The sequence below is a fragment of the Notothenia rossii genome (assembly GCF_949606895.1).
Source record: "Notothenia rossii genome assembly, chromosome: 9".
Taxonomy (NCBI): Eukaryota; Metazoa; Chordata; class Actinopteri; order Perciformes; family Nototheniidae; genus Notothenia; species Notothenia rossii.
The window spans coordinates 57,152,247-57,177,816 of record NC_136907.1 but is presented as its reverse complement, the minus strand read 5'-3'; the positions used below and the strand labels follow the sequence as shown (position 1 = coordinate 57,177,816).

Below are 25,570 nucleotides of genomic sequence, written 5' to 3'. Positions count from 1 at the left end.
GTCCATGGTATGTTTAATTATGTTTCTAAACACAGGCAAATAGCTGCATACGTAAGGCAATACAATCAAACACTATTATTTTATCATCCACGCACCAACAGAACATTTGGAAATCAACCATTAATCAGAAGTTGTCGAAGTACTCAGGTCTTGTACTTGAGTAAAAGTAGAAGTACTCAGATCTTGCACTTGAGTAAAAGTAGAAGTACTCAGATCTTGTACTTGAGTAAAAGTACTCAGATCTTGTACTTGAGTAAAAGTAGAAGTAATCAGATATTGTACTTGAGTAGAAGTACTCAGATGTTGTACTTGAGTGAAAGTACAAGTACTCAGGTCTTGTACTTGAGTCAAAGTAGAAGTACTCAGGTCTTGTACTTGAGTCAAAGTAGAAGTACTCAGATCTTGTACTTGAGTCAAAGTAAAAGTACCAGAGTGTAAGAATACTCTTTTACAAATAAAAGTCCTGCATTCAAAATGTTCCTCAAGTGAAAGTAGAAAAGTATTCACATCAAAATATAGTGAAAGTAGCGATAGTAAAAGTAGTCATTGTGCAGATTGGTCCATTTCAGAATAATATATATGATATGTTTTATAATGATTGATCATGAAAGTGTTCTCAAAGCTGGTAAAGGTGCAGCTAGTTTGAATGACTTTGTATACTGCAGGGTAGCTTGTGAATTTACTCCAGGTGGAACTAAAGTCTGATTTAAGTGTTGATTACATTTCACATAATTAATCCAAATCTGTAAAGTTACTAAAGGTTTTAAATACATGTAGTGGAGTAAAAGTGGCTACGCTTTAAACTCTAAAATATAGTCACAGAAAGACAGACAGACAGACATCGAGATAGAAAGACATCGAGACAGACATATACATAGAAAGACAGACATACGGACAGACTTGTACTTGTATGTATGAATATAATAATATACGTATATTTGTAACGCAGTCTAAAGGCAAAGACGTAGAACCTTTATTTTGAAGAGTACAACGCAAGCATAGGGCACCCTAGCCAATCAGAAGCAAGGAGGCGCTGGAGACACACCCACTTATGGAAACGAAACATTGAGTGGTATACTTGTTTTAACAGTAAGAACAGAAAAACGAAAAAACGAGCTGAATTTCCGTTTTTTCATTTTGGGGCAAAATTGAAAAACAAAAAAAAGACCCGTTTCTGCTTTTTTTTTTTTTCAATTAGAACGAAAAAACAAACGGTTAAAACGTACCTTCGTCAGGTACGTAAGCTGAAATACATATTGTAACTTTGAATGTAGCCTAGCTAATAAGTTATTCTGAAGTACTTTAACTTAGCATTATTTCCATCAGATGTGCAATATTATATGTTCAAACAGTAAACAGACATGTGCTTATATAATATTATATACACTTCACATATTCCTCAATAAAGCACAATATTAACTGACATGAGGCCCTAAAGGTGGCTCTTGATTTGTTACCGGACCTGTCTCGTCTTGAGGAGGTTTTCAGACTTGGATTACACGTTTCATGTTCCTTCATTTATGACAACAACGACATCCATCTTTGGCAAGTTAATATTCCAGCACATACAACTAGTAATAACACATTTGATTTTTATACTACGACATGACTAAATACTTGAAAAAGGTCCATCCTGCATGTACTTGTAGAGCCTCATCCTAACAGTGTTGTTGCAGTATCAAGTGCCCGTCCTCCCGCAGGACAACCAGACAGATAGGAGAGTCTCTGCCCGCCAGAGGAGGCCTGCAGTCTGCAGACAGTGTCCCTGCTGCAGGGACGACCAGGTGAGACATCTGTTCCTCAAATCTGTTCCTTGAAATTGTACACAGTTTAATCCACAAGATTGTTTGACAGGTTTACAAAAAGGCAAACACATAGTGGAGTATATTGTCAATACTAAATTGTTTGAGACTAGACAAGGTCCATTGTACAGGACTAATGCCCCAAATACTCACATTTCAAGTAATCCTCTGCAGTGCATCTGATGTAGATGTTTCCTCTTGTAAAATGATAAAAAGTATGTTGTTAAGTGAGAAGTTTACTAGAGTCTGACATCCTCTCGTATTTTGCTAACCTTCTCCAGGTGCCACATACAAAGCGCCGGCGCCCTGCTGCTTCTGCAGACCTTCCCCAGAAAAGGAAGCAGACCTCTGCGGCTCTTCCTCCTAAACCTGCTGCCCTGCCGCCTGTCTCTAATGTGGCCCCCGGCCCCCAGACCTCCACTGCACCCCTGCACCTCGAAGACCCTATCAGGATCCACGACCGCTCAGTCGAGGAGTACCAGCTCATCTACCATGAAGTTGTGGATAACATGCTGAGGTATGTTGTGTCCCAAATGAGTCAGTTCATTTACACTCTCTTAGAAATCTATCTCTCTATTTTCCTTCATCATAAAGATTTATTTTGTGTTTCTCCTCTCAGGTTCCCGGACGGTCTCTTGTGTCCATATAGTTTGGGTCTGGGTCGTCGTATCAAGCAGAAGCTGTGGGAGCGACTGGACCGTCCGATGTTCACTGAGACCGTGGATAAAGACGGTCTGGTCCATGTGGACGTGTCCTACGGTGCAGGAGTCCAGCCTCCGCTCTACAACGTGGATGTTTCTGGTGAACCAGAGCCCGAATATCCACCAGCAAAAAGGGCAAAGCACTAAGACACACTCTAATAAGCTGACATATCTAAATAATACTGTGCTTTAAGTTTAGTTTAGTTTTTTTTAAAGTATGGCAGTTAAGTTTAAGTTTATTAAGTGTAGAGATACGTGTTACGTTTTTAGTGCCAAGCATAAGTATTAAGTTTTAAGTGTTAAGTCTTTAGTTTTAAGTATTTAGTAATAAGTATAGGTATAACGTGTTAAGAGTAAGTGTTTAGTTTAAGTTTTTAGTTTAAGTATTTCGTTTGAAGTAGTCAGTATTAAGTGTACGTTTTTACTGCTAAGTATAAGTATTAAGTGTTTGGTTTAAGTATTTAGTAATAAGTTTAAGTATTTAGTGTTAAAAATAAGTATTTAGTGTTAAAAGTTAGTATTTAGTTGAGATAAGTTTACTTTCATTGATCTTAATGTATCTCACCACTGATGAATTGTCTTCCTCTGAATCAGTTCCTGCTCCTCTGTTAACAGTCTTCTTAATCCAGCTTCAGCCTCAACAGCAACAGTTATCACCTGCCAGAACACCTGCTCCACCCTCCAGCCTCCACCTGTTACTTCTACCTTCCACCTCAGACAACACATCAGCCTTGAGCTGCAGCCTGTGAGATGAAAAACTCCTCTCCACCTCCACCCTCTGTCAGCAACCTGCAGCCATCTCCTCCAACTGCACATTCTGTTGAATAGCTGATGGCTAAACCTCCATCTACAGCCTCTATAAGGAAACCTGCACAGATGTTATCCTACTGCCATGTGGAGACCTGAGTGGAACAGCAAGGACCAGAGAAACACACGCAGATATAGTCCTTCAGTTAATATTCAAAAATATTTCTGTGTTATTAAAGCTGGCTCTCTGTTTACATTCTGTTCACTTGTTCTTCTTCTCACAGGTGTTTCCATATGTGGTGTGAAAGACTGAGCTCACACTCCTCAACATGAACGTGACTGACTGTGATGATGCCTTCATGAAACGAGAGAGCTCCTCTTCCTCCCAAGTTGTACGTACAGTATAGCAGTATGAGATTTCTTAACAACACACTCTGAGTGTATTGGGATTTTTAATCGAAGTTTGGTGATTAATTATATTTGAATGAAACACCTTACACTTCCAGATCTACCAGGAGCGGCTTCAGGGCCCTGAGGACAACTCCTTCTACAACAGCTCTGTTCCAGAGATGCTTCCTCCTCCTCCTCCTCCTCCTCCTCCTCCTCCTCCTCCTCCTCCTCCTCCTCCTCCTCCTCCTCCTCCTCCTCCACATCCTGCACCTTCACCACCCCTCCTGCTCATCGCCACCACCCCATCTCAACAACCACCATCGGTTTCTCCTGCAGCCACCGCCTCCACCTGCAGATTCTGACAGACACTGCTGACAGCCAAACCTCCTCCTACAGCCTCTGCAGATTTTTAGAGATCGCTACGGCTCAACCTCCACTGACAACTTTTGTCAGCAACCTGAACCAACACCTACACCTCTCATACACTACTGCCATCCAAACCTCCACCTGTAACCTTTGCCAGCCGCCTGAAGGCACCTCCTCCAGCTGAAGATTCCCACAGAAAGCTGTGGTCAAACCTCCACCTTCAGCCTCTATAAGGAAACTTGCACAGATGTTATCCTACTGCCATGGTTTGATCTAAGTGGAACAGCAAGGACCAGAGAAACACCGGTAGATATGATCTTTGAGTAAACATGGAAAAAGATATCTGTTTAAAAATAGCATACCTGCGCAGATTAAAGCTGGCTTTCTGTTTACATTCTGTTCACTTCTTCTTCTTCTCATCGGTGTTTCCATACGTTGTGTGAAAGACTGAGCTCACACTCCTCAACATGAACCTGACTGATTGTGATGATGCCTTCATGAAACAGAAAGAGCTCCTCTTCCTCCCACTTGTACGTACAGCAGTATGAGATATGAGGTATGGGATTTTTGATGGAAGTTTGCTGATGAATGCTATTTTAATGCAACACCTTTTCTTTGTGTTTTCTCCAGGCCTTGTTGGACTTCCAGATCCAGAGATGCTTCCTCCTCCTTATCATGCACATTCACCACCGCTCCTGCTCATCGCCAGAACTAAAAATGCCTCTCCCCATCTCAGCAACCACCAGCACTTTCTACGCAAGCCGATTCATTGAAGTCCAAAGATTGCAGAGACGCTCCACCCGAGACTTCAGTGCCTTACTTTTCCAACAATGCCCCCTAAAACGACGTCCAATGTGCTCTTTTACTGTGTACTAAGCCTCTGCACTGTTTTACATAAATGTTTCATTATCTGCATCAATCAGATCATGTGTCTCTAACTATCTAACAAGTCATTTTATCTGCATTTATAATTGTTAGTAAGTGTCCTTAATAAACGGTTTTGAGTTATTTAATTTGTATCTCTTATTAATACTTACTTGAATTACAAATCCTATGATTAGTTTGTGTAGAGAACAGTGCTCTCCTGACAGTAGGCTATAGTGTTTGTGTTTCTATTCATGTTACAAACTAGATATTTAAAATTCCCTATAGCTCCTTAGTAAATGTATCCATCCAGTGATTTGATATGACACTATTTTGGAAAAGTGACAAATGATTTTGTTTCTTGTGAATATATTGAAACAACTGATCACCCTTTCTTCCATATGCACTCTATAGCTTTATGGCTGGATATCATGACTTGCTTTTCCCAAAGAGTCATGATTTGCTATGAAACGATCCTTTGTGCACAGCACTTGAAGCACATTTGGCTGATAATATACTGTGTACATCATGTTATTCTGAAATGGTAGTTGTGAATAATTAGTCATTGTTGTACTTTTAGTACATTTTGATCAAAATGTACTTAAAGTCCTACAAAAAGGACTTTTTTACTTTAACTTAAGTTAAGTTGAAATCAGGACTTATAATAGAGTATTTAAAGGTCATATTATTTGTACTTTTTAAGTAAAATATCTCAGTACTTCTTCCAACACTGTTTTTTCCTGTCTTTAGCCTGTTCTGATTTGTTGGTGAACTACTGTATCTGGAAGCCATGTTGTTTTGAAGCGTATACAGAGGTGGCGCTATTGCAATGTTAGCTGAATGCCATCCAACCTTTTACTGCACAAAGAAGAAGAAATGGGGCCGTTTAATAATCACAGTCCAGCAACCTGTCTGCTGCAGTGTGTCTAATTTATTACACGCTGTCTTCTCTATCTGTTGCTTTTTTTTATCAGCCATTTTACAATAACCAAATGAACCGCCCGTTACCGTTAGAGAACAACAGTTGATACTTTGTCATACAGAAATGGCAGACGATGAAATAGATTACAATATCGTGTTTCCAGATGCGGCGACATCAGGTGAGCATCATTTCATTGTACTGTACGTTCATGCCTCAGTTAGCTTAGCGTACATGCTAACTTTTGTCTTACAAGGAAGGCGTAATACATCGAATTATGTTCGGCTGTTAGCTTAGCTTGGTAGCTTCCTTTAGCGCTGCTAGCTGTGGTAGCTTTTCGTGATGTTTATCGTCTTTTTTTCTATTTCAGAGCGATACTGGCAGGGGACAAAGGAGCCAGTTGTGATTCTGTTGGGCTGGGCTGGCTGCAAAGACAAACACCTCTGCAAATACAGCTCCATCTACAATGAACAGGTGAAAACTAGATAAGATGATACCATATCGGAGGTGGGAGAAGTACTCAGATCTTGTACTTAAAGGGGTCCTATCATCCAAAATGCACTTTTGTACAAGTAGAAATACCAGAGTAAAATGAGTACTCAGTTACAAGTAAAAGTCCTGCATTGTTTATGTTACTCAAGTAAAAGTAGAAAAGTATTAGCATCAAAATACTTAAAGTACCAAAAGGGAAAGTACTCATTATGCACATTTCAGAATTATATATATCATGTGTTTATCAAAGCTGTTAAAGGTGGAGCATGTTTTAATTACTTTGTATGCTGCAGGGTAGCTTGTGAATTTACTCCTAGTGTAACTGAAGGTATACAATAAATATAGTTGAGTAAAAGTACACAATTTACCAATGAATTGTAGTGAAGTAGAAGTACAAAGTAGCAAAACATTGAAATACTAAAGTTAAGTCCCTCAAATGTGTACATAACTACAGTACTTGAGGTGATCTACTTGTTTGCTTTACACCACTGTACCAAATGCATTTTTATATACTGTTTTTATACATTGAGAAACATTGTCGTATTGTAGAAGCAGTACAACCTAATATATTATTTCTTTTTTTATTTTCTTTAGGGATGTGTCACCATCCGCTACACGGCCCCCCTGAAAACGGTCTTCATCTCAGAGTCGTTTGGCTACAAGGAGCTGAGCAGCACGGCCCTCAAGTTGCTGGAGATCCTCTATGATTATGAGGTGGAAAACAGTCCTATTTTCTTTCACATATTCAGTAACGGTGGCTTCATGCTCTATCGTTACATCATAGATTTTTTGCACAATGAAAAACAGTTCAGTTCATTGCGTGTGATTGGGGCCTTAGTGGACAGTGCCCCAGGTAGTGGGAATATTCGCGGGGCCCTGCGTGCACTGGCGGCCACTCTGGGGCCCAAAATAACACCCGTATTAAGGTACGCCCTCTTAGCCCTTTTCGCAGTGACTGTTTTTCTTTTGCGAGTCGTTCTGTACCCGTTGACCAAGTACATCCACAAGAACCACTACGACGCGGTGCAGGAGAAGCCGCCAGCCTGGCCTCATTTCTACCTGTACTCCAGAGCTGACCAGGTGATCCGGCACAAGGACATCGAGGTGTTCGTGGAGACCCTGAAGCGGAAAGGGGTCCCCGTGGACAGTTTTGATTTTGTTTCCAGTCCCCATGTCGGTCATTTGCGGGAATTTCCTGAGCAATATGCACTTAAGTGCCGTGATTTCCTGGTTGCTTGCATGAAGGAATTGGAGGGGACTGACAAACAGAAGAGACAGAGGATTCCAGATAAATAAAACTTAGGAGATAAGATTTCGCTTACCCTCTGTTAATCACAAAAGTTTTTTTTTGTAGTGGTCTGAAAAATCAGTTAAAATGAGGCGGGAGGTTTTTTGCAAAACGGCTTGAATTTGAACAGAACATCTTGCAGGTTTTTCCGTCTTCGGGCACATAATTGGAAAATTCCACTGATTTGGTCTAGGTTTACTGATCCATGTCTAGAAACAACGTCAGCCGTATATAACATTATAATAATAATAATAATAATAATAATAATAACTGTGGAACAAAGACCTAATTCTGCCTACTCAAATTCTTGCAAAATTCATAACACTTGTGAATAACAATACAAGCAATCGCTTTACACTGTAAATCATTTCGGATGATTGAAATGGTATTTAATATTGCTGTGAAATGTGATGAATTGTATATTAGAAGTAGTGAGTCTAAAACTCTATTCATAACATTAGCGATGTGTTTATGGTTGTAATCTAACAAGTGTCATTGAAATAAGATCACAAGGGCGCTATGATGAAGGCAACAGTAAGAAATTAATGTTTTTTTATAAAATAAAAAAGTCTAATTTGTTGCCTTAATCAGCAAATGCCTTTTGTCCAGAAATGGTAGAATACTCAGCTCTAATATGTGATGGAAAAGGTGATTGACAATGAATGTATATGTTCAGCACAGCTACTGTTTTCTTAATTAACGGATGTGCCTTCAATAAACTAGAATGCTCATAGAACATTTCTCAGCCTATTTCTTTATAATTGTTGCAATCCAAATGCTTTGTATTTGGCCGTTTTTGGCACATACATTGGGGCAAAAAAGTATTTAGTCAGCCACCAATTGTGCAAGTTCACCGACTTAAAAAGATGAGAGGCCTGTAATTTTCATCCTAGGTATACCTCAACTATGAGAGACAAAATGAGAAGAAAAAAAAATCCAGAAAATCACATTGTCTGATTTTGCAAATGATGGTGGAAAATAAGTATTTGGTCACCTACAAACAAACAAGATTTCTGGCTCTCACAGACCTGTAACTTCTTCTTTAAGAGCCTCCTCTGTCCTCCACTTGTTAACTGTATTAATGGCACCTGTTTGAACTCGTTATCAGTATAAAAGACACCTGTCCACAACCTCAAACAGTCACACTCCAAACTCCACTATGGCCAAGACCAAAGAGCTGTCAAAGGACACCAGAAACAAAATTGTATACCTGCACCAGGCTGGGAAGACTGAATCTGCAATAGGTAAGCAGCTTGGTGTGAAGAAATCAACTGTGGGAGCAATTATTAGAAAATGGAAGACATACAAGACCACTGATAATCTCCCTCGATCTGGGGCTCCACGCAAGATCTCACCCCGTGGGGTCAAAATGATCACAAGAACGGTGAGCAGAAATCCCAGAACCACACGGGGGGACCTAGTCAATGACCTGCAGAGAGCTGGGACCAAAGTAACAAAGGCTACCATCAGTAACACACTACGCTGCCAGGGACTCAAATCCTGCAGTGCCAGACGTGTCCCCCTGCTTAAGCCAGTACATGTCCAGGTCCGTCTGAAGTTTGCTAGAGAGCATTTCGATGATCCAGAAGAGGATTGGGAGAATGTCATATGGTCAGATGAAACCAAAATAGAACTTTTTGGTAAAAACTCAACTAGACGTGTTTGGAGGAGAAAGAATGCTGAGTTGCATCCAAAGAACACCATACCTACTGTGAAACATGGGGGTGGAAACATCATGCTTTGGGGCTGTTTTTCTGCAAAGGGACCAGGACGACTGATCCGTGTAAACGAAAGAATGAATGGGGCCATGTATCGTGAGATTTTGAGTGACAACCTCCTTCCATCAGCAAGGGCATTGAAGATGAAACGTGGCTGGGTCTTTCAGCATGACAATGATCCCAAACACACCGCCTGGGCAACGAAGGAGTGGCTTCGTAAGAAGCATTTCAAGGTCCTGGAGTGGCCTAGCCAGTCTCCAGATCTCAACCCCATAGAAAATCTTTGGAGGGAGTTGAAAGTCTGTGTTGCCCAGCGACAGCCCCAAAACATCACTACTCTAGAGGAGATCTGCATGGAGGAATGGGCCAAAATACCAGCAACAGTGTGTGAAAACCTTGTGAAGACTTACAGAAAACGTTTGACCTCTGTCATTGCCAACAAAGGGTATATAACAAAGTATTGAGGTGAATTTTCTGGATTTCTTTTTTTTCTCATTTTGTCTCTCATAGTTGAGGTATACCTAGGATGAAAATTACAGGCCTATCATCTTTTTAAGTGGGAGAACTTGCACAATTGCTGGCTGACTAAATACTTTTTTGCCCCGCTGTACATGATTTCAATCAGGTCGTCAGTTTCAATGGATTCCATCGAAAATCAAGATGAGTGTTAATGCATTTGCGGTAGGTATAAATTAAACACCCCCAGGTCGATCATAAAAAATACTGCTTTTAGATATTGGATATTGTGAGGGGAGAAATGGTTGGCATTCCGGCTAATCATTGCCTGGTTTATCACCACTGAACATAGTCTGGGTTTACAGATGTGGTGTCAATTACAGTAAAACAAACATTCCTGATAAGAGTTAAACCTTTGCTCATCCATGTTAGTCGATTTTTCTTAAACTTTAACTTAATTTAGTAAAGGGGTGTGCTTGTCATTAGGGTTGTGGGTGAGAAATTGTTCCAAAATTAGATTAAAATTTTATTTTAAAAAGCATCTCGGCCTCTAAATAAAAGGTCAGTTAGTCTGTTCATAAGGAATCTATAATATATTGATAAAAGATGGCTCCCTAAATGATTGGTACAACAACCAGTTTAAATAATGATGCCATCAGTCATCTCACTGCTTTATTCTGTCTTTGTTAACAGACATGTTTAATATATCTAATGTTCAAAGTCAGTATTTTTAATGCTCAATGATAGCATTTGAAATGTTGCCACCTCCATCAAGGAGTTTACTTTTGTTTCATTTCGTTTTGTCTCTGTCAACAGGATTACGAAAAAATACTGGGTCAAGTTTTACAAAACTTGGTGGTTATCAGAAGGGTGGATATATACTATGTGTTATGTTTCACTCAATTTAACATTAGAGATTGGAAGTTTGTTTTGAATGATTCGGAAAACTAGTTCCAGATTTCATAAACAACAAATTGGAAACGGGTCCAATTATCTCTCCAAATAGTTTTTTAATCCATGTTGTTGTACACTACGACTTAAAGCCCACGACTTGTCTAAGACAGAAGTATGTTTTCCCAATTCAAGATGGGGCCATGCTAGAAGATAATGAATGCACCATTTGCCTTGCAGAGTTCCAGCTCTGTCATTTGCTTGTTTACGAACATATGTTGGTATACGCAAGCTTTAATTTTTGCATTTTATTTGTATTATCACACAGCTATAGTCTAACTAACCCCTTAAACATCTCTTAAATCTTAAGTGATGAAAGTGTATGCCACCACTTTCTGCTATTAGTTATGAGGGTTGTTTTATAAGTTGAACTCTTGACTGTGTTCCTTTTGCTGATGACCAGAAGGAATCACTTTGTGCACGTGATCACTCGAGGGCTCACTGAAGGCACCACGTCCAAGACGAGGTGTTTTTGTGACCTCATACCCAGAAGCAGATCAAATGCAGCCATTTCCCCTTCACTCGTCATGAGACATCAGGGACTGTTTGAAGAGCGCTGCTCTGAATCGGACCAGCGGGGATGGTTATTGAATGTCTGCGACATGTCAGATTTGACATTTGGAAGAGCGAGTGGTTGGCATTTCTCTCTGCGCCAGGCCTGGTCCTGGCACTTCATGTATCATGTAGAGCTGCTCGGAGGAAAGGGAGAAAGAGGAAAGTTTACATATTGGCACAGACAGATGAACATCGCTTACTGGAGTGCATATGAGACGGGCTGCTCAATGACACAGCAAGGCCTCAGTAGTGGCCTTGTTCACTTAAAAAGTTCTGCATAAAAGCTGTTATCTTTGTCAACTATAACTTGTCAGGGTATGAGTTGGCAAAATTGGAGATAACATATCTTGGGATTTAGAAAAACATATCAGATCATATATAGAAACTTTACTTTTGTGGCAAAAATACATACTACAATGAAAAAGCTATCCAAACAATATCAAAAACTTTGTAAAGGACAACAACATATGAATGAAAAATAACTACACCACTTATTACAACATGATGTATCTTCTTTGACAATTGGGGACATATGTCTTATTTGTAAAGCCAACAGTTATAGAGCAACATATTTTATTTGGAGCCTTGTTTGTGTTCGCCTGATGAATGCAATTCAAATAATGTAAAAAAAAACATTAAAGCAGTGACCACCAACTGGCGGCCCGCGAGACACATCCGGCCCGCCAGACATTCTCATCCGGCCCGCACGACGGGGGGGACAGTGGAGTTGGCGGAGTGCAGTGCGTTCGCCCCCCACCCATTTTTTACAGATATCTGAATGACATTTTAACAATGCAGTGACATTGATATTCCTGAAGAGGGCAGCATTGACTCACAGTTTCCATCATGCAACATGTCACTGAGGCCTCAGCTGAGCATCACTACGATTAGCAGTGGGTGTTTTTTTCCGGGCTCCTTAGGGATGAAGGCTGTGAATCTTAAAACGCTGCTCCTGTGCAGGATTGCTCTGCTTTGAAATAAGAGTAAGTAAAGATTTTAGTGCTGTTTTTTTGTAGCAAGAAATAACATATTTATATTCCCAATGATGGGGTTATTAATGTGATTAGCAACGGTAGCTACTTCCCTAAAATCCTACTTTCTCTTTTTATGGATTTTTCCTCACATTTCCTTTGATACATACACGAGATAATCAAGCATGGTATCAAAGTTAAACGTCAGAAGGAATCTCTTCTGTTAAGAATGAGAAGCTGAGGAAAGAAAAGAGAATAGCTCGAGGATCAATGGATGGGAAGGAAACGTCATAACCACCCCCCCCCCTTCTCTCTCAGAAACGCACTGAGAGAAGAAATTACCCCATGGAAGTTAATGAAGTCTCACAAGTTGATGAGGGGAAAATTGCGGCGAAGAGGGGTCAGCGCTTTCTCTTTAGCCTTTCCCTCTTCCGCGGAAAACGGCTGCGGTCAAGATCCATACTTTTAGAGGACGCCAAGCACTCCAACGCAGAGACGGAGTGAGAGAGATGGGAAGGGGGGGGGGACACCAAGATTAATGGTATTAAGTGGTGGCACTTGGCAATGCGGTAACATATCGTCTATGTTCTCTATTCCACACTGATAGTTTCATAGACCTTGGCTTTACACATTGACTTTTAGCCGTGATTTACAGGATTCAAATAATCGCGGTGGCTTTTCATCATCGCAAGACCTGCGAGAGTCTTCAGCCAGAGCCAGTTTTATCAGGACAGACAATCAAAAAACTTAAAAACGTGCCAATGTTTCCTGTCTGCATTTTGGATCTCTGGCTATCATGCAACACCCAAACATGAACTTTCTTTCTTTCAGAGATGCGATTATACTCCGCAACCATTTCTTCTCTGTTTAATGTCACTCTTGCTCGAAACATTCTTTTTTTTTGTATTTATGTACAAGTTGACATTTTGGATGCTTCCTTATGCTTCCCTTTTTAGACCATTGCACGGAGAGGTGCAGTATTTTATCTGACAGGCGCACACAGTCACAGATAGGATCTAATGGCAAAACTCCGTGCCTCTTTCTCCGGTGATTTGAAGTGATTTTGTATAATGTTTGACATTTTGATTTTAAGTCTGACATACTGTGATTTTATGGCCAATGATGAGGATGTTTTTGTTTGCCCTTTACACGCTTGTTTGCGAAACCTCTTCAAGAATGTATGGTAATGGCAAAACGTTTTTTTTAAGTTAAAATTTGTATTTCATAGCTAGACAATCTGCTTTTTCACTCCTGTAACCTTTATAGTCCTCCCGTTGTCATCTATACACACACACACACACACACACACACACACACACACACACACACACACACACACACACACACACACACACACACACACACACACACACACACACACACACACACACACACACACACACACACACACACACATCCATCCATCCATCCGGGTGTGTCACGCTGTATTATTTCCAGGCGATACACCTGAACCTCGACTTTCTCTCCGGCTCCACGGGACGGGCCTTGTGATCAAGTTGAGCGGGGAGCCGACAAGAACTCACTCAAGTCGCCCTCTCTTCCCTCTAATGAGCAAAGTGTCTGGTGGAAGCCGAGTCCGAGACGGCATGGGAGCCCCCACACACACAAGTGCTCACACAAAGAGGAACTAATGCGTCAATAGGATGAAATCCAGAGGATCAGGACCAAAGTCCCGTCCGCCTTTGAGTAACTTTAAAAGGTCTCCTGGTGTTTTGGATTGAAGAATGAAGAGGAAATTGGTGTGTGTGTGTGTGTGTGTGTGTGTGTGTGTGTGTGTGTGTGTGTGTGTGTGTGTGTGTGTGTGTGTGTGTGTGTGTGTGTGTGTGTGTGTGTGTGTGTGTGTGTGTGTGTGTGTGTGTGTGTGTGTGTGTGTGTGTGTGTGTGTGTGTGTGTGTGTGTGTGTGTGTGTGTGTGTGTGTGTGTGTGTGTGTGTGCGAGAGAAGGGAATCGGCTTGCTGGACCAGACAGGGAGCCGTCATCAAAATCTCCCCTGGTCTATCTCAGCCCTTCAGCCCTCTACTTAAGACCAAAAGAGGCAGAAAAAGGCGATGGAATGATAGATAAAGGGAGGGAGGAAGACAGAGCTACATAGAGGGAGAGGAAGATGGAGAGTGAGAGGAACAGCAGTGTAGAAACCCCTCAGCATGTGTGCAGCCTCTCTCCCATCGTGTGGTGCAGCAGGCAGCCTCTCTCAGCCTATTGAAAGCGAGTGTGTGAGTGGAGGAGAGAGTGTGTGTGTGTGTGTGTGTGTGTGTGTGTGTGTGTGTGTGTGTGTGTGTGTGTGTGTGTGTGTGTGTTTCTTCACAGATGTCCTTGAACAGAACCCCCTCGGCTCTGCGGATCCCTGCTGCCACTGGAGAACATTTGACAAGCAGCAGGCTCTTGTTAGAGCGCTGTCAAATTAAAGGTGTGTGTGTGTAGGTCTGGGGAAGTGTGTGTGTGTGTGTGTGTGTGTGTGTGTGTGTGTGTGTGTGTGTGTGTGTGTGTGTGTGTGTGTGTGTGTGTGTGTGTGTGTGTGTGTGTGTGTGTGTGTGTGTGTGTGTGTGTGTGTGTGTGTGTGTGTGTGTGTGTGTGTGTGTGTGTACATTTCAGAAGCTCTATTCAGAGCCCTGTCAAATTAAAACTACCAAACAAACTGTGTGTGTCACACAGACAGGCCAAGATGCGTGTATGATGGTGGTGGTAGGTCTTGGGCTGCTTTGTCTGTGTTTGTTTGTGTGCGAGTGTGTTTGTGTGTATAAGAAAGAGAGAGAGAGACACTTGGATTTTGTGCATGCATCATTCACTTGTTTGCAATAAACACACATTGGTGTGGGGGAAGAATCTAATGAGGTGTGTCTAAAGGTAAAACAGTGTCACACACACACACACACACACACACACACACACACACACACACACACACACACACACACACACACACACACATTCCACCTAGCTCCAGCCTCATATTTTGAATACAGATAAGAGAGTGGTATATATCTTCTCATCTAACTCTTTTTAAGAAAGTGAAAAGGTGTATTTCAGTAATTGTCAAACTCTTCCTTTTAGGGCTCACAAGCCATGGAAAGGGGGAAGGATGGTAGCTAGAACTGCGATTAGGAGTAAGTAAAGTAAGCCATGTAATGAGTTAAATTTAAGAATAATAGTACTAATTTGAAATACTACAACCCGTGTGTCCATGTTTGCTTACCCCAGTGTTTGTGTGCATAGTGTAGTGTCTGTACACTAGACTGTGCTAGTGATTTAACTTTGCCTCCATTAGCAAAATGTTATGATTTATGCAGTTGCTGGCAGACTAATATCTTAAGAAGTTTTTTTTTTTCCTTTATCTTGTAGCCGGGAAGCCGATTCATCTTTAAGAGTGATGAGGGGAGGTTGCTCTCTATGCAAAACGCATTAAAGCTAAATGAGGAGTCTATTACTCAAATCTGGCTGATAATCCGTTAGCTAAAGACCTCTGGCCGCTAACTAAGCAGATTATGATATGTCATTGCCACCGCGACCAGGATGACAATAGCACACTACTTATGTCCGACACACACACACGGTAACACCTTGGTATAAGTGTATTGTTTGAACTCACACTTCTGCTTGGCATTCTGCACACACACACACACACACACACACACACACACACACACACACACACACACACACACACACACACACACACACACACACACACACACACACACACACACACACACACACAGGCATACTCACACAGGCACATTATATGGTCAGTTAATCCCATACTTTCTCACACACTCAACACACACACATACACATCGTTCACGCATCCACCACTTATCTACATACAGTGTCTCCTTGCCAGCTCACTTCATAGAATTAATTCTCTCCTCTCCACGCACTCTGTTGTGCTGTTGGTGTGTGTGCATGTGTGTGTGATAGGAATGCACAGGGGACTCATGAAGGGGCCGTGTTTGTATGAACACGGACAATTCATCATGGCTTGATTAACATGCAAGATTTTTTATCTCCTGTTCTCCCCCTTTTTCCTCTTTCCCTCTCTTCTCTCTGTGCTTTCCTCGGGTGGTGATAATTAAAAAAAATGATGTATTCCACTGGTTAATTGACTGATATCCTTGGCGCAGAGTTCTATAAATGCAGGACTCAAAATACAACAAAACAGTTCATCAGGGCACATGTGACGTGATCATCCAATTGGAAATTCCTTAGCATTTGGATGCTAATACAAATATAAGCAGTTAAAATAATCCTGAATACGTCAAACACAGCCTCTTGTATTTACATTCCAGTCGTGTTTATGTGGTGATATCAATGGTTACCGAGGTACTGTAACAGCAAGTGTGGTTAATACTACAACAAACACTCCTTAAGTAGTGAAAACAGAGGCCCAAATGCTGAAAATAAGATAACATTTTTGCGAATTTCACACATTGCTTCCAGTGAATTTCTTGTATAGATGGCGATTTGAATCAAGCACGAAAAGGATCTACCAATAGGGAAAAACATTTAATAAGTAATTGCTCAATGTAAACAAAATGAAATAATGCAGACTGTAAATATAATCAAAAATGTAGTTTGAGTTTATAGAAAACTTGAAAATGTTGTATGATTTTTACTTCGGTATGTAAAAAAGTGTGGACATCAAAACAACATTGGTTGCACAGGCTGCATTGTCGAAGGAAGGAAACCCCAATATTATTTGTTTTACTACATGTGTCTGCCCACTGCCATGCAACCGTTACATCCCATCTAATTTGAATGTTTTATAGATATTATAAATACATGTTTACTAAAACTCTTAACGTCCATCAGAGTTTGACTGAGCCAATAATTATGACCTTTTCTTCTTGAGCAATCCACTCCATGTAGGTGTTTGCATTCACAAGCAGACATCTGTATTGGCATCCCCAATAGGTAATTGAGGGCAGACTGTGCCCAGTGTTGTACACATTGTGAAATAGGCGTTGTGGAGCCCAGCTGCAGACTGTAGATGGCCCAGGGCAGACATCAGTGTCCACATCACTCCAGACCTTGGAGCTGGTTGACCTGTGCTGGGCCTGTCTTGTTTCCAACGACCGTTTGTTACTAATTAATGGACTGGAGCCCATTCTCCAGCGCTGAGTGCAACACAAACCACATGCATTAAACATGACCATGCCTCCCTCTGCTGCCAGAGCTGGGAAGACAGAAAGATGGAGAGAGGGAGGGAGAAAGAGGCGACAATAGAGAACAACATGCACCTGTAACGCTTCCCAATTACAGAATACACAAATAAAACAAAAATTCACATCGGAAATAGGTTTTTGCTGTTAAACAGACAATTCAAGTATCCGGTATATTGTCATATGTTTCAAACTTATATCAGGAAGATGTTTAGGTCCTCATTTCAACATAAAAACAACAATTTGTATGAGTTGTTGGCTATTTGCCCTATGAATATGTTTTCTCACTTTTGTAAAACAACTATATTTTTCAGATTAGCTAGTTTGAAAAAATGTATGGTTTCGAGAAAGGTCTTTCGAAAAAGACTGGACTTGCCCTTTAAGACTGAAAGCCTTCTCTGTGGCCATCATCTCACGCGCACGTACACACAGGAAGCGAAACACACACACTGTAACACACGTTAATGTATAAATTGCCATTATCTGAGCTGCCGCCGGTGACAGAAGCGCCCCCACCAAGATCACCTCAGCTGACAAAAGTTAATTTGCACTAATGATGTTTTACTCCTCTCATTACCTTAAATCATCTCCTTCCCCTCCCTCCCTTCACTGCGGAGAGGGATGCAAATAGAAAGGTGCAGAAAGAGAACCGACAGCCAAAGTGGAATAAGTGAAACGCAGTGAGATGCACTGTGGCCGGGAGCACAGTAAGCAGTTTGTAATTGTTATTGTTCCCGATGAAGTTGATGTTCGTCCGCACTGCACTAAACAGCTCTCCCTCCACTCGCTGTTAAATATTTTACACCATCGTATAATTATCAAAGCTACTCAAGATAATTTTTGATGGAAGGCATGTGCACTCTCGAGTGTTTTTACTGTACAGCCCGCCGCAGCCTTGTATTTATGTTGTAGGCTTAAGTGGTGGACTTTGTAATGATAACAGAGTCTGGGCTTAACAAGTGTAGAGTGTTTAATGTGTAAATTAGCTTTTTTATCATGCAAGTTTGAGTATTATTGTCTTATGACTTAGGGTAATGAGCATTTTGTTGAGTTTTGCCAAACTTCTTCATCCTCAAAGCTTGCATTACTGGGTTAGCTGTGAAGGTGTCTCTGCATTACTTGTTTGCCATCTCCATTATACTTTTATTGTTCTATAAGAATGCAACTTAATCATGCTTGTGTCTGGAGTTTGGAGACCTGTTACAACTCCCAGTATTGCTCTGTTCAACTCATACGAAAGAGGACAACCCATTATTCGTTTAGGTCAATGCAAGGCCTTAAAGGTCCCCTATTATACTGTTTTTCATCAATATATTATAGGTCTCAGATATACAAAACTGATTCTCTGTCTTTGTGCAGATCCGATGAACTATAACATATTTCTACCGTGAGTTATGTGCTAGGTGCGTTAGCACTCTTTCGCTTAGTGCTAATTTAGAGGCTTTGCGTTAGACTTGTGTTTCGTTTCGGTACAAATTGTTCATATCGTCAGTTAGCTGAGTTTCTTCCCGTTAAGTGGGTATGACACATTCATAGTTTGTTAAATGTTAGGAAGCCCTCAGACGCTGTTTCTTGCAAGATGTTGTGGGAGCCCCTGCTCCCGCAACTGTTGTGCTTTTGGGGTTTTTGCTTTCCTGTTGTGTGTTTAATAGGTTTTTGTGCATGTACTGTAAATGGTCTTCAAAGGGTTAAATCCCAAAGTACTTAGTGGCATGAACTCAAATGCACAACTCAGACTCAGGTGGTATTAAAAAAATAAAGACTTTACTGGTTTTAGCACAGTAACAAAACAAGGAAACACAAAATCACTCTTTCGAGGTAAAAATATCAGCAGATATCAGGAGCATGAGAAACGGGATACGACCATGGAGTAGGCTTGAGCGTAGTCATGGATGAGAAACGAACTGGCACTAGACAGGTGGGAACTAACACAATATATACACAAGGTGAGGGACACAGGTGGAAACAATCAGGGCGGGGTAAACAATCACGAACACAGGAGACACATAGGGGCGGGGAGCATGGAGTCCTGAAACGAGAGGGAGAATTACTTTTCACAATAAGACAGAGGGCACAGAATAAAGGGACATGACAAAACTAATATAAAGAATACACTTTCATGATAAGTTTCAGAGACATGACACGGTTGACCAATCACAACAGAGCAGTCTGGGCTCTGGTTTCAGACAGAGGGTGAAAAGAGGTGCTGCAACACTGGCAGTATGAGAAAAATAAAGCACTTTTTGAACACTAAAGCATGAAGACATATCATAGAAGAGGCTCAAAATACAAATACAAACCTAAAAATGAACATAAGACAGAATGTCCCCTTTAAGGAGCACATTTTAATGAAAGCAGATACATCCTACATGTTCTCATTGAAACATAAAAGTAAACACAGCCCAGAAGTTCACCAAGTCTGCTACAATTTATGGTCAATGTCCTCATCCTTCGATTGCATCCCAAATGTTAACCATGGCTCTCCGTTCACAAGCTCATATAGGAAGTTAGTCGATATTGATTAAAGAGTCCGGGATCATAGGAATCCCATACGTTAGCTGTGTGGATTTGACCTTTACTTAAAGCATCACTCCCCAGAGTTTGCACACAATGTTCTCCAGACAAAGTTATGAGCCACCGACCCTTCCCTCACATCAACTCTGAAACCTCGCAGTCATTAGCAGCCGATTGATGAGGGAAATGGTATTAGTCTGAAAACATTTGCAGCTCATCCAGGGAAGGGGCCATCTTTACAATTGGTTTAGGAGGTTATGAATGTGCGCATGTTCGGTTTGAAATTGGCAATGTTCATTTTTTATCTGTAATTGTTCTTGGAGGAGGCTTTTAGTGAGAGATGAGTTAAGATTCTATTAGATCCACAGCTTGCCTACCTTCTTCCTTTCATTCTTTCTTTTATAGATACAGAAGTCTTTGTTTTTGATCCATGTTGAAGGGTGAATTGAATGTTTGGACGTGACACTTAAAATAAATGATATAAAAGGTATTTTCCAATTTATAAAATAGAAAAGAATGTAGCTTTTATAGCCACAATTAAATGAGCTTTGAACATGAGTGTAATGATTTTCCGTATAACTGTCGTCTTTAGTAACGCTCATCCCCATGTGCCCTCTTTGATGATACTCACGGTGCGTGAAAGGCCTTGAAGAAGCTTTCTTTTTGTTGTCTGGACATATCAGTTTCATCTCCATCATCATTCTGTTAGTAGCCAGGAGCACAACTGATGTCGACCTGAATACAGCGGCCTTTATGTCCGATAGTGACACAAACATGTATTCAGTAGCAAGCAAACACACAGAAACAGAAACAGTGAGGTGTCATGTGAGTGATGATGAGCGGGTATGAAGGGGTGAGGGATCAGGAAGTGGCTTGCGTGATGGATCAAAGGTTTACATGACAACCAGACGAGGACTTCCTGGATGACAGGAACATTCCTCAAATGGACAGCACGACGTATCAAAGATAGTATGTGTGTGTGTGAAAGAGATCTTCCCCCAAAATAGAGAGCGTCCAGTATCCGGGATGATGTGTTTTCTTCATCTCAGGTCCTTCTGTCTGTCTGCATCTTCATCTTCATCACCTGTCCCTGATCTCTCCCTGTGTCTCTTTCTTACATGCACATAATACAAGTACACATGCACATGTCAAAGTAAATGTGGGACATCAGCAAGCATTTCATATCTTTATGGTTTAAGCCATAATATTATAGCATAACTCAAATGCAGTTTCTTGTCCTCTATTGCAAAAAGATAGGAAATAAATATCACATATATTTGTTTATGAGCTGTGGGAGGTTTTGATTTTGGAACAAATTCATTGTGCTAAAAATCATCATCAGGTGTACCTATTATGGATGGTTTATAAGTTGTAACTTGTACATTTATTATCAGTCAATAATTTGCCTATTAATCCTCTAATGCTTGATCACTGAGGAACATTCACAAGCCATTGTCTAATTGGGTTTCACAAAATAAAGCAGACCAAATAAAAAAGACATATTTGCCGCAAAGTGTTCAGAAAGAAGGCTTCTGGTTAACCTCTTAAGCCCCACGGACCCGGTTACGGGGCCAAAATCGTGTCATTTGCAGGAAACAACGTCTAAGCAACCTTCATATTTAATAAACTATGAATGTTTTATATCCATATAATGGGAAAAAACTAATTTAACTGATCTTTTTCATTTTTCTTTCAAAAAAACCTCCAAAATGCTAACACTGACCCTCTGAATTAGCTCCGAGCGAAAAATGCTAACCTATTACTGCACCGAAAATCACTCCTAGCACCCTTATTACTTATCCTACCTGCACATCCAACACATTGTTTATGATCGTAAGGAGACACAGAATCTATTGGTACCCACCTTAACACTCAAAGATTACAAATTGGTAGAGAAAATAACAGAAACCTACATCAAAACATGTCGCGCTAGGTAGCCAAAAACGCTAACATGGCTTACCTTGGTCTTTGTCTGGTCAAAACTGGTCTTTAATGGCATTAAAACGATAAAAAACGATGCTGCAGTTAATCCATAGGTTAATATACAATGTGACTGTGTCCCCTTTGAAATGTTCTGATAATCCATAAGCAATAAAACTGCTTTTCTTTTTTTCAGATATCAGAGCAGGGATATCTCTACCCTCTGCTGCAAGCTTGCATGTGCAAAGACGCAACCTTTTTTTTGGCGTGTGCGGGACGATTTCCCTTCGATTATATTGGCTCTAACGGTCAGGAAGAGATGTCACATGTCAAAATTGAGCAAGAGGGGCCAGAGATTTGTAAAATCCACCCAAATGGCCCCAGAAGAGTTTTGTTTTTGCTAAATCTGTCTAAAAAGATCAAATATTGCTTGTTTTTGCATCAATCTTGATACAGGGTACTTATTATATGCTGTATTTTGGATTCCTAAAGCTTTTAGTCTACTAACCCATCATCCAAGGTTAGTTTTCATTATAAGTACAAAATATGTTTTGGACGGACACTTTATTTTACAGTTTTTTACCATGTTCAATCTGAATTTTCTTTAAAATAAAAAACATCTATATTGATTCTCACTTTTCTACATCCAACTCACAAGTTTATCATTACTTTGAGAAAAAAGATGATTAATTTAACCCTTTTAGAAGGGAAGATATGGTCATTTGTTCTGGGAATGTCATTTTCGAGCCTGAAACCTGAAAAACAGGTTTGTTTTTCATCCACTATTTCAAAATTAAAAGAAGTGCTACGATCAGGCAACACAGTTTTGGTTCTGTTATAAAAACTGAACTAGACTTACCATCGGATGAACAGCACCATCATTTGATTTCAATTCACATAATCCTGGCTTGTGAAAGTGTCCTAAAAATACATTATGGGGGATTGCATATTTCTATATTTTGACTACTACTTTGGGACACTTTTGTGTACCCAAATGTTCCTTTTTGGGAGAATAAAGTTTAACCCTGAAATGCAACAGTAACAGTTATGTTTTGGCTGTAATACTTGCACCGGTATTGCTATGGTTCTCTTCTAGACTAATAGTCTTCTCTGTCAGGTGTTGCTTCAATCCAATGACAATAACATTCTATTCAAAGGCAATTGAGAGAATGAAAGACGCAACACAAAGCAAGAGGTGAAAAAAAGATCACTGGGTCGCGGGTACACTGTATGAGTGTAACATCATGCAACACCCCCAGTTTTCCTTTCTCCACATTAAAGACCTTCTTGCTTCTGAATCAAACCTACCTTGTTGCCCATCTCCATGTATCACCATGTCCAGAGCCCCGCGGCCTTTGGGAGGGTATAGAATCACACGGACCAAACATAATAAAGGTAATTTACTGCCAAGGCAAATTCCATAGCTCTGGGCCTCCATCCCATGTTAAACAGCCTGCTGACCTTTAGCGTCTGATTTCATAAAGAGGGACACAATCCGATTAGGCCCGGACAGGAAAGGTCAAATGCACTGGCAGTTGTGGCGGGAACGTCGCCGCTAGCTGGCTGGAGATGTTTGGAATGACCGTGGCTGTGTGTGCACGCAGCAGCCCTGTGCATGCCTGAGTTTGTGAGAGTGCGTGAGTGTGCATGTGAGAAGGGTGTAGTAGATGCTGTCTGTGTCTCGGTTTGTGTGTGGGTGGGCGGAGGAGGTGGGGGCAGCGACGGCAGTTAGCCTCTGTGGCCTCTGGAGCTGTTAGCAGAAAGGGCAGCATATCTGACATGGGTGGCTTGCTCCCTTTTTATGTCCCTGTGACCACAAACACTCATACATACACACACCCACACACATCAGAAACAATTTCCTCACTTTTCAAAAGTGTCCTCTCTCTGTTAAAACTTGTTTTGGTCCTCCCTTTTGTACAAGTACAAGCACACACACAGACACACCAGGTGCTTTAAAGAGCATCTTGCAGGTTTTTTTTTTTTTCTACATTTATGCTTAAACTTGCTTGAAAATTACAATTAAAAAAGTGAATGTAGGATTTGATATGTTTTACTAGACATAAGGGCAGGAATTCAGAGGGAAAGGAGTAATTTTGAGCTCTGCTCTTAAAAACGGCTTTTTTTAAAGGTCATACGTCAAACGCGTCATATTACATCACAAAGGGTAAACATCTCCGCTCTCTGACCGCGGGTATAGTTAGTAGTTGCGTTGAGTTGAGCGGTTGTGTTTTAGTGAGCTGGTATTTTTCAGTAGTTTTACATTGTATTTCACCATTTGTAATCATGGTGCAGTATTGTGTTTGTGCAGGTTGCACAAATACCAGCCTGTCAGGACATCGAGTCCACAGTAAAAAGGACCGGAGCTAGCGTTCGTTCCTGGGTGCGTTGTGCATCCACCTCCCTGCAGCACATACTCTCCACAGCTTTATCAGGAAACCGTATTACATCTCTCTCCCCCCCCCTTCGCTGCTCTCTCCCTCTCTCCCCTCCGGTACACGGCACCGTAAGACGTAGTGTGGAGTTGCATTAGGTAACGCTGTGGTGGCTGTACTGCTCCAGCCGTCTCCTTTGTGTTTGTTTGTTTCCCCCTGTCTGTGTTGTTTGTGTGTGTGTGGTGGCTGTCACTCCTGGCTCCCGGCTCAACCTCCACTCACCTGCTGCAATCAGCTGTGCACCCTCACCGACTACACACCTGCTTTCCATCAAGCCATTTACAACGGCATATCAACGGAGGCTCCACAACCTTTCTCCGCCAGATCGTCAAGTATCAGCCGTATCTCGCGTCTCCCCTCCGGTACACAGCACCGTAGTGTGGAGTTGCATTAGGTAACGCAAGATACGGCTGATACTTGCGCATTAGTTTCTGTTATGGATCAGTATCAACAGTCCTGCCAGTAAAGTTACTATATTATCAATGCTACGTTAGTTATAGCCTGATATATGATAGCTAACTTCACAATGTTGTGATGTGACGTTAGCTAACATTCTGTAGCTAACGCCGGTCACTCACCAAGATAGCTGCCCAGTTCTCCACTGGTTCTCCTCACACCACAGCTCAATTTCTCTCCGATGGCCGTTATTTCTTCTAATTCTTGGCTGCTCCTGGTCTCTTGGACGCCTAGCAGGCTCATAATTATAAGGTTGTGGTCCATCATATGCATTCGAATATTCATGTTCAATTTCTTCTGTGTCGAAACTAGCATTGGGATCCATGTTTATTAATACGTTACACCGGCCGCTCTCCCCCTTGTTTCCCCCATGTTACGTCACGCGCAGGAGGTCACGTGCCGAGGCTTTTTATACGGCAGTGAAAATGTTTTACAAAAACGACGCCAGATGTCACTGTAGTTTATATTTCTGTATATTTTTGGGAAAATCTAGTGTATTCATCATTTTCCTACACATTTATTCACAGGTGTTTTTAACCTGGAAATTGCTCTTTAACTTATAGCATTTTAAACTCCACTTAGCCTTGACATGCAAATCCGTTTGGGGTATGTGTGTGTTGATTTTCTCTCTTTTTTTGTCTTATTTTCATTTGGAAATTGTCTTTATGTGAATTCCTCGGAAACTTGTGAACACTGATAATTTCCCAAATGAATTAGTTAATTGATCACAATTATATGGAAGCCTGTTTGCGCCACAGGAAAAGAAAAAAAAATCCTGTAAGTCAATATATTGACTTAGCTATCTCCAATGTTCATGATATAAGCGGTACACAAATTCACCATCAGCT

At 41.0% G+C, this 25,570-nt stretch overlaps 2 protein-coding genes across 2 annotated transcripts; both read left to right on the top strand.

Moving 5' to 3' along the window:
- Positions 1 to 9: 9 nt before the first annotated feature.
- On the top strand, positions 10 to 4,997 carry LOC307019913 (uncharacterized protein; the record flags this gene model as incomplete). The annotated part of the gene is made up of 7 exons (XM_079651013.1): positions 10 to 51; positions 1,650 to 1,784; positions 2,084 to 2,319; positions 2,422 to 3,642; positions 3,757 to 4,312; positions 4,453 to 4,536; positions 4,637 to 4,997. The coding sequence occupies 4 exons, from the start codon at positions 10 to 12 to the stop codon at positions 2,648 to 2,650; spliced, it is 642 nt and encodes a 213-aa protein (XP_079507139.1). The 3' UTR covers positions 2,651 to 3,642; positions 3,757 to 4,312; positions 4,453 to 4,536; positions 4,637 to 4,997.
- A 693-nt stretch (positions 4,998 to 5,690) lies between these two features.
- Positions 5,691 to 8,305, top strand: tmem53 (transmembrane protein 53). Its single transcript, XM_079649641.1, has 3 exons — positions 5,691 to 5,970; positions 6,160 to 6,263; positions 6,876 to 8,305. The coding sequence occupies exons 1-3, from the start codon at positions 5,916 to 5,918 to the stop codon at positions 7,575 to 7,577; spliced, it is 861 nt and encodes a 286-aa protein (XP_079505767.1). The 5' UTR covers positions 5,691 to 5,915; the 3' UTR covers positions 7,578 to 8,305.
- Positions 8,306 to 25,570: the final 17,265 nt, after the last annotated feature.